General features: G+C 54.5%; 1 protein-coding gene across 1 annotated transcript; it reads right to left on the bottom strand.

The window, feature by feature from the left end:
• Positions 1-5,249: 5,249 nt before the first annotated feature.
• DDN (dendrin) lies at positions 5,250-8,408 on the bottom strand. The gene is made up of 2 exons (XM_039882149.1): positions 8,200-8,408; positions 5,250-7,795 (listed from the first exon to the last, which is right to left on the bottom strand). Exons 1-2 carry the CDS (start codon positions 8,406-8,408, stop codon positions 5,884-5,886), a joined length of 2,121 nt encoding a protein of 706 aa, XP_039738083.1. The 3' UTR covers positions 5,250-5,883.
• Between the last annotated feature and the right edge of the window lie 1,406 nt (positions 8,409-9,814).

Here is a 9,814-nt window from a genome sequence, read left to right as displayed (position 1 = left end):
GTACATTTGTACATGTGTGTAAGAGAGACAGAGACAGAAAGAGAGACAATAGTGAAGGAAGATTTGGTCAGGACAAGTTGGTGAGCTCCTTGAGCAAAGGGCCTGTGTCTTGATCATAGCTGTTTTTCCAAGAGCCTAACATTGTACCTGGCACATATTAGATACTGTCAAATGAATAGATACGTAGATGAAACCTGTAGTACTTGTGTTGGGGTTGGGAGTCTGTCAGCTCTTCTCTTCCATAGATGTACTCAGGCGTTTCAATCTGTCTCAGGACTTTCTGGAAGGAAATGTCTAGACCATCTGGGAACAGTTCTTGGGGACACTGCACCAGCTGCAAACGTTAAGGACCTTCGCGAAACTCGGAGCTGTAGTTGGAACAGCGCCACCTTGTGGCGATTCTTGGTAGGGCTCTGGAGAGACCCCAGCAAAGAAAGCAGGGTCCTGAGATTAGGAATGAGGTCACACCAGGCACAGCCACCCATCCTCCTATATATCTGACTCTGAATTGCTGGGACAGTGGTCCTGTGGCACAGTTTTATCACTTCTTCCTTCCTCTGCCAGCATTTGCTGAGAGCCTGCTCCAGGCCAAGCTTGTAGGGGATACAGAGTTAAATCAAAGGCACTTCCCTTAAGTACCTCACGGTCCAGTGGGGATTTCCACAAGGCATCAAGACCAACAAAGGTCATAATCAAGCAGCAGAGAAAACAATGCCATAAGCATTGAGGAGGCAATTGGGACATTTGTAGCTCAAACACCCTCTGCCCCTCATTTTTTCTCCCTCAGCTCTTCTCACTAAAGCTCAAATGTGTGTCCTTGCTTTCCAGAGGCACTTCATGATTTAGCTACCACGCATCATTCCAGGATCCTATTCCTCTGCACCTCTGCATTCTCCAGTGCCTCTGTTTCCTGTGAAAGCTGTGTGCTTTCCCACCTCTCTACCTTTGCCCACACTCTGTAATACACCTCTTCCCCATCTCCCCCTGTTGAAACCCAACTTGAATGTTCCTTTCTCCATGAAGCTCTTCTAATTTCCCTTGGCAAAGTGGCCTTGCCTCCTGAAGCACCTTCTTGGCAGGGATTTCATTAACAGCGTATACTGTCCCATGGATGGTTATCTGTGTATGTTACTCATCCTCCTACTAGGCTTCTAGCTTCCCGAGGATATGGGCTCTGTGTTTTGTTTATCATAGCATCCCTTGCAGAACTGAGCTAGGCACATCATATACCCTTGTTAACAGAATAAATGGGTGGATGGATGAATAAAGGATGAATGTAAACATGGATAAAACAACGGGTGAATAGCAGATAGGTTAGTGGATGGATGAATAAATGGATAAGTGAGATGTATAGATGGATGGATGCATGCATGGATGCATGGATGGATGAACAAATGATGATGGATGGATGGATGGATGATGATGGATGGATGGATGGATGGATGGATGGTTGGGGCAACTGTTCTCTAAAAGGACTCACAAAAGGCTATGTAGTACCAGGGGCTTCCAGGGAGGGAGCTTGCTCATTGCCAAGACTATGCATCTTCAGTGACTTCTCTCACAGAAGCCTGGTATTCCTGTTTCCCAGAAATCACAGTCTGAGAGCTGCTCCTTCCTTCCTGCTCTGGAATGCCTTCATAAACATATGTTATTTTGTACTGCCTGCACTGTAATGACTCTGTGGGTTTCCTCTTCCACATCCCTTCCTTTATCTCACACACACCCTAGACTTTGAGCTCCTTGAAGTTAGGAGCTATATCTGAGTCTCTTGTGTATTCCTAGGGCCAGGTATACATGTTCAGTGAGTGAATGAACAGAGGAATAACTGAGTGAATGCTGACTCTTTTCACCACAGACATACTTTGCATACTTCCCATGTACTCATGTTTGGCCATCTCTCCTGGTTCACACACATACATACACTCCTGACCCTGAATCCCCTAAAGTCCTAGAGCTATGGTCTGGTTCTTTGTTTCCTTTACTAATTTGTGGCTGATCAAGGGAAGTCCCAGGCTCTCCTGAGCATCTGAAATGGGAAGAGGCTCTCAGCTCCTTGAAAGTCATATTAATTGGGCCCCATTTTGGACAGAAAGGGGATTCCCTGTGAAGAACCTGGCTGTGGGGAGGGTAGTAGTGCCAGTGCTAACCTGAGGGCTGCTGCCCCAAACTGATCACACCCTCCTGCATCTGCTGTCCCTACTCCTGACCTGTGACGCTGTCCCAAGGTGGGGTAGGTGGGTGTGGCCTCGAGGCTGGGTGGCTGGCAGACACAGCCAGATTTAGAAGTCATTTTCACAGCAGGGAGCCTCCAGCCTCCCACCCACAGGGCCCTGTGGGGCTAGACTGAGATATGGCTCACCAAGGGCTGGCCACCAGACCTGCAGTCATTCCTTCCTTTCTCTCTCTCTCTCTTTCTCCCCAGATCTTTAGAGCTGGTGCTAACTCCACGCTTAGGCAAAGATGGAGGAAGTCCTGGGGGAGGGAGGCATGTTACGTTGACACCTTAACCACCCAAGTGCTGCCAGTACACCATTTACCTATTCAAGGGGTTGTTTGTCTTCTGCCTAGGGATCCCTTCTCCTCTCTTCTGCCTGTTCCTCCTCTTCCTCTACCTTTACTTCTCTCTCTCCCATCTTCCTGTTCCTATATCCCCAACACTAATGAAATAGCCCCAGAGAGCATTACTAATCAGAGTTTAACATTTACTATGTACCACTTACTAGGTACGAGGCACTGTTCTGAGTGCTTTACATATTGAATCACTTAATCCTCCAAGCAAGCCTATGATAAGAGCACTATTAATAATCCGGTTTTATAGCTGAGGACACCAAGGCACAAAGAGGTTGAGTGACTTGCCCAAGGTCACACAGCTAGTATGAGGTAGAAGCAAGATTTAAATCCAGGCTGCCAGGCCCCAGAGTTTATGTTCGAAACACAACACTACTCTAATTCTCTGACAATGGTAGCAATGTGGGTGAGCTCTTAGAAAATGGCTTCCTGGGTGTTCAGCCTCAAAGTGCCTCAGGCAGCATGGTGGAGCCTACTCTAACAGGGCCTGTCCCTCCACTATCACACGCAGCTCACTTTTTCTATCAGCTCTGGAGCCTTGGGGCTTCTGGGCTGTAGCAAAGTCCAGGCAGATGTTTTCACTGCTGTCTTGGCCTTCCTCTATCTTCTTGCTATCCTAAAGTCCATCCTCGTCTCAAGCCCAGAGGTCTAAGGCACACACTCAGTTGTACCAGGCCCACCTCATCCTGGCCTCAGTTTTCACTCTTGCCTTTATCTTTCACAACTCCCATTAATGTATCCTCAATTCCAGCCAAACCAGACCATTTCCCCCACATCCACACCTCTTGTTTTTGCTGCTCCCTCTACTTGGAAACCCTTTCCCTAAATCCAGTCTCCCTTATTTGACTCCTTAAAGTACTTAACACTCACTGCTCAATACTATCATTACTTGTGTGTTTTCACCTTCAACCCATTGTCAGGCAGGTCTTACTCATCCCTTTCCTGGAGCCCAGCGGGTGCCTGGTTCCTCTTAGGTGCTTAGTAAATGCTCAACAGTTAGAACTGGTAGTAGATAGAACTGTAGGTGGAAGGGAGACAGACCTCATGAAACTTTGATCTCTGTCCAGCAGGAGCTAGAGCTATCTTAAAACCTGGCAGTGTAGGTTCCAGGCAGGTTCTGGGATGGACCTTCCTGGGTCCATTACAGAACCTGCTCTCTCCACAGGTTCAGAAGCCCAAAGAGGACCCCTCTTCTCCTCCAATGAACCAAGGTCAGGAGTTCTGGTTTAAGGTCCAGTTCCTCTGTCTCCCAGGCTGCCCAGCCCCCTCCTCGTCCGGCCCAGTCTCTCTGGGTGCGGGTGGAGAGTGACATCGAGATAATTGGAGACCAAAACCATAAGTGGTTTGAGAGCGGGACTGGGGATCTGAACGCTGCGCCTTAGTTGGAGTTGGCGGGACTTGGTGGGGGTGGGAGCAGAGGCGGGGCCAAGGGCCCGGCCAGGACTCTGTGACTGAGTCTGGGTGAAGCCCCCGCGCCCGCCGAGTCGGCGGCTAAATTTACCCAGGCTGACTCAGCCCTTGCCCGGAATGGGGGATGGGGGGAGTGCGTCGGGGCAGTGGGAAGGGAGGGGGTGGGGTGGGGGGCAAAGAAGGGAGAGTCCGAACTGGGGGAGACAAGAGTGGGCCGGGAGTTTCCATCAAAGAAAGGAGTCCCCCATACCGCCCACCGAGCAGGAAAGAGCGGAGGAGACCTGGGAGAGGGACACTGTGGGGAAACGGTCGGTGAAAGGAACAAGAGGCCAAAGTTAGATAAAGGGAAGCTTAGATTTATTGAGCGCCTACTGTGTGCCAGGCACTGTGCAAGGCGCTTTACATATATTATCGCATTAAATCCTCACAACAACCCTGCGAGGTAGGTGTTTATATACCCCCATTTGACAGATGAGGAAACTGAGGCTCAGGGAGGTGAAGTGATTTGGCCAAGTTCACATGGCTAGTAAATAGAGAGAGGAGGTGTTCAAGATCAGAGAGGAAAAAAAAAGTCTTCAGTGTCTGGATCTCAAGCCAATTGGCGTGGATGAGTACAAAGAGGGGCTCGGCGTGCTCCAGAGGTCTGGAAGTGCAGAGGCTTGTTCCCGACTTCGCGCGCTTGGAGGCAGCAAGGCGGGAGACCGCCGCGCAGTAACTAGGGATCAATTGATTAATTGGCAGTACCGGGGTAGAAGGGACTCGCGGACTAGCTACCGGGGAAATCCGCGACCTGCGCGCGCCCCATAGTGGCTACAGCGAGCATCACACCCCACACCTACAGGCTTTTTGGGACTAACCTCCCTCTTCCTTCTCTGGCCGGTTTCTGGAAGAGGCAGAGATGCAAGAAATTCTCAGAGTTCTTTCAAATGAGTGATATCACCTGGGTGGGACATCATGGAAACGATTCAGAGCATCACTAAGAAACATTGGGGAGGAGGAGGAGGAGGGAAAGGTCTAAAGAGGTTCCAAGCTGATTCACTGGCTGCCTTCCCTCCCCTGCTGGGACCATCACAGGCCAAGGACAGTGACAAGGCCACCATCCTGCCCTGACTTTGGGAGCCCTTACCTAAACCTGAGAGACTGTGATAGGAGTCGTTGAATATTTACTCAGCTCTTCTGCAAACCCTGGACAGTCTCTTGAACAGAGAATGAGCACAGGTGACAATGAAGCCACCCAGGAACCTTCAGACTCTGTTCACTTATTCCTAATCTTTTTTTTTTTTTTTGGCTTTTGAAAGGGAGGATGCGATAAAAGCTTCCCCCAAGGCTCCAAAGTGTCAGAGATGGACACTAGAACTCCCTCATTTTACATACTAGGAGGCCTGAAGAGGGGCAGTGACGTGCCTAAGTTCACCCAGCAAGTCAGTGTCAGAGTTGGGATTGGAACCCTAGACTTGTGACATTTGAAGTGAACTCTCTTCCTGCTTTGCTGGTTGCTCTGGACCTCTTCCTTTTCTGACAGGACCTCTCTGTCACCTGGTCACCTCAGTCTGAAGCTTCTCCATCACTTTCTCTCTCTTGTCCAGAGGCCCTGCCCTAAAGTTGTCCTCCCATGACTATACCATTCCTGCCCTCCTGTCTGCTCTCGGCCAGGCCTCTGTTCAGTTCTACACTTTTGCTGAAGACCTTACTGGAGCGCACTGAATAGAGCAGGTATTAAAGTCCATTGCTCACCCTCACCTTACCTGAAAAAAAAAAATCATGAATCGGCAGAGGCTCCTTTTCCTTTCTATTTCAAGTATGGGAACTGATATAGGTAAGGGTACAAAAAAGTCTGTGAGAAAGAAAGGGGACCAGTGAGGGAGGATAGATGGGTTGGGGAACACGAATACAAGAAAAGGCCTCTTACTGCCGCTCCCTATTTCCCTGTGGGGTCCCCTTAGTGTCCCTCGCCCCAAAGAGGGCCTCCTCGGTTCGGCTGATGACATCTATAATCTCTCGGATACTGTCGCTCAGCTCTGCTGTCTTCCTGCCTTCCTGGGGCCGGATCCTCTCATTCCGCCAGGAGGCGCCAGAGGCTTCTGTGTCGCTTCCATCAGAAGAGCCGCTATGGACACTGAGCTCCGCAGCTTCGTCCGAGTCCGAGTCCGGGGCGGTGTGACGGCGGATGCGGGACACGGCTTCCCGCAGGGCCCCGGCGTAGGGCCCCGGGATCCGCGTCCAGCTCCGGTTCGTGGGCCGCGGGACCGCCACCACCTCCCTCAAGCCCTTGGCACTGCCCGCACCTCCCGAAGCCACTGGGCTTAAGGCTGAGTGCTCTGAGCTAACTGGCTGTGAGGGGGCCTTCTGCAAGTTTACTTCGCCCATTGGAAGCCCCAGGATGCGGGAGGCGCGCTCCTCCAATGAGGAGTCCGCGGGCTTCCCGCCTTCAGCCTCGAACCCGCGCCCTCCACCCTGCTGGTGCGAAAGGCGACTGCTCAACTGCAGCTTTTGGCAAGGAGGAGGAAAGACAGCGGCCCCCTTGCTCTCCTTCTTGTTGGGCTTTGGTTGGCCAAGGGCATCCCCCTCAGCGCGTGGCACCCCAGCGGGCAAAAACTGCACATGCTGAGTTCGAGGGGTCGGAACATATTGGGACCTTATCACCACACGCGTGGCATCAATGACAAAGACGCCTTCTCCACGAACGGGGCCACGGGAACTGCGGGGCAGGGTGTGGGCGCGGCGGGTCGCCTTCCAATCCGCCAAGGTCTCGGTCTTGGCTCCTTCTCTATGACCCAGAGAATCTCTCCATCCCGTGCCTCCTGGAGCCCAGGGTCTGGGGAGGGTCTGGCTAAGTCGGGGTGGCTGCTTTTTAAGGGAGGAAATCCAGCAGTTGGGGAGCCAGCTCTGTTCTCTACCTTCTTTCCCTTCCCAGGAGCCCTTGACATGGGGCCTGGACCTAGGAGCCGGACGCGGGGGACTGGGAGCAGCAGCTGCAGACCCTGCAGGAGCTGTCGCTGTGCCTGGGCTCCCAGCAGCTTTGGCTTGGGGGTAGCCATCGCTACTATTGTTCTGACCAGCATCAGCCAGCCCCAGGCTTTTCTCCGTGGCTCTTTTGCGGGGTTCCAGCCTTGGCCTGGCAGTTCCACAGCCTGGGGATCCCCCCAAGAGACCGCGCCCCTGTCGGAGACCCCAAGCCCCAAGGACGTCCCGGTAGATCCGAGGATCCAGCCTCTTCTTTGTGCACCCACCCTCCGTCCTGGCCGGAGTAGGCGCAGGTGCTGATGAGGCGGGTGCTTGGGAGGGCTCGGGGCCTCTTTTAGTCCCCAAGGTTCTATGGGGACCTTCATAAGAAGGTGGAGCCACGTAGGGTGGTGGCCGGTCCCAGCGGCGTCGCGGGGCGGTCCCAGCAGCGCCTCTCAGCAGCAGGTGAGCCTCGTAGCTGGGGGGCCCTGGCCTGCGACCTCCCCAGGGCCCCGCCCACGCTGCCTCTGGGTCGCTCTGCAGCTGCGCGGATGGACGGGGCGGTCGCCATACAAGCCCCAGGCGCTCGGGCCGTGACGGAGCTGGTAGCCCTGTAGGCTGGGCCACCCGAGGGGCGTTCCGGACCTCCGGGCAGGGCCGACCCAGGGGGCTCCTTCGGGCCCCACCAGCCTTGCGCCTTTTTCTCTCGGTCTCCTTGGCCTCCCGCTCCTGCGATGCCGCTTTCCTTTTCTCTTGCTCCCGGGCTCGGGCCTCGGCCGGGGGCCCCGCCCGCCAGTTGGTCGCCTCCTGCAGCACCCTGGAGGCCCAGGGCCGGCGGGGCGGCGGCTCAGGGGATCCCAGGCGCGGCCCACACCTGGGACAATGATCAGGAACCCAGGTGAGCAGTTTGTTGGGGAAGGGAGCCGAGGGCTGGGGAGCTGGGAACACTGCAGGCCACTTGGGGCACCTGTGTGGAGGTGTGTGTGTGACTGTGTATGCGCACGTGAGTATGTGTTAGGACCGAAGTCGAAGCGAGACTCCTCATCATTTCTCTAGGCACGCTTTAACAGCGCCTGCCCCATTTCACCTTCTGCCCTTCCTCACACCTACTCCTGTCCCCCCCCAAAATAACGATGGAATAGGTCAGGCCCTAACCCTCGGGAAGGGAGGGACATGGGAAGGGAACAGGGTACCAGCAACACTGGCTATTGCCTGCAGGGAGGTCCGGACCCCACTCCCGCCTCACCACTCTCTTCCCCTCACCCCGCCTTCACTCACGTGCGGCTCTGGGGACCACGGGCCCAGTGGCTGGCCTGGAAGTCCATGGGCTGTCGAAGAGGGGTCCGGTGACTATAATGACAGGAAATAGTCTTCACTTGGATCACCAGCAGCTTGGATTTCTGCACCCAGAGACATCTGCCAGACTCCTCATCCTGGAGCTCCCGGGGGCTGTTAGGCCCCTCGGAGAATAGCTGGCCATCCAGCATCCTGCCCCACCCCACCCTGGCCCCCCACCCTCCCACCCGCCCCGAGAAGCCCCCTCCCAGCCCAGGAATCCGGCGCCCACTGCAGCGGCGGGCCCAGCGACTGGGGACTATATATGCCAGCAGCGTGTGTGTGTGTGTGTGTGTGTGCGTGCTTGTCTGTGTGTGTGTGTGTGTGTGTGTGTGTGTGTGTGTGTGTATGCGCTCGAGCGCGCGCACGCCCGCGCGCGATGTCACGGCGCGGACGGCACCGGTCTGCTACCTCCCCCACGTGCACGGCCACCCCCTGGGGCCCGGGATCTGGTGCCCCTTCCCACTGCTCTTGTCTCCCAAGCCTGATGGGACTTGCAGGAGTGGGCAGGGGACTTCTTATTCTTGCCAAGCTAACAGTGCCCCTTCCCCCGCCCCATTTCTTCAACGTTCCTCCGTTTTAACCCTTCACTTCCCTGCTTGTCAGGGTGCCTGACCACCAGGGTTCTGCCCTTGACTTCTTGCCTCGGACTTCAGTTTCTCTTCGACAGGGAGATGATGGAAATGAACTCAGTGTCTCTGCCTGCCAATCTTGCTGGTTTCCATGGGTTTGGGGTGCAGGAGGGGCTGGCCCACGGCTGGGGGGGGCTATTTTTAGCAGCAATGGCATTCGGGTGCAGAGAGGAGATGAGTAACCAGCTTCCATGTGGTGGAGGGAGGAGGTGGTGGCTTTCATGCAGCTTTTGTACGAGCTGGGGGTGGGGGAGGATAGGAGCTCCCTTCCCCAAGCTCAGAAAGGGTGACCCTCATACCCTTAACTGCAGCCCAGGTACAGCAGGACACAGGAGTCTGTCTTGGCCATAGAAGCTGCCTCTCATTCTAGATGTTTGTCCTTGGGCACCTATGGAGCACTCTCCTGACACCATGTTACTTCCCCCAATCCAAAAGCTAGGATTTTGGGGTCATACTGTTCTGTTCCCACACAGCTTTGCTCAGCCTTATGGAGGACAGACTAGGGTGCTTATGCATTTGCACCCTTTCAGAGGGGATGGAGGAAGAACGGTGTGCTCCCTTGGCAAAACCAAGCCCTAGCAACTGAAATGATAAAAGCGGTCCCTGTTTTCCAGCATAGAGCTCCCCATCACCACTACCACAATGCCTAGCTCACTCAGCCCACACCTGAAGTTGTGCTTAAGATGCTCACCTTTTAGGCTTATTTTGTCCTAGGGGTTGTTGCTTACATCCACATGATCCCTCCCCCCAAGCTTATACCAGGTGTCCCCCTGATTCACCATGGTAATGTTAGTGGCAGCACAGCCTACGCCAACCCTTCCATGCAGAGACTTAGCAACCATGCCTGGCAACCATGGCAGCAGCTCCAGTGGAAGGGAGGGGTGTGGGGAGGTGGGGGAAGAGTGTGTATGGCACTGGTTCCTGAA

The sequence above is a fragment of the Pteropus medius genome, unplaced genomic scaffold (assembly GCF_902729225.1).
Source record: "Pteropus medius unplaced genomic scaffold, Ma_sr-lr_union100, whole genome shotgun sequence".
Taxonomy (NCBI): Eukaryota; Metazoa; Chordata; class Mammalia; order Chiroptera; family Pteropodidae; genus Pteropus; species Pteropus medius.
The sequence above is the reverse complement of the archived record's forward strand: the minus strand, read 5'-3'. Positions and strand labels throughout refer to the sequence as shown.

Coding starts and splice junctions, on each gene's coding strand:
- DDN (XM_039882149.1), bottom strand. CDS start 8,408: ATGCTGGATGGCCAGCTATTCTCCGAGGGGCCTAACAGCCCCCGGGAG. Junction 7,796..8,199: donor CGTGGTCCCCAGAGCCGCAC/GTGAGTGAAGGC, acceptor TCATTGTCCCAG/GTGTGGGCCGCGCCTGGGAT.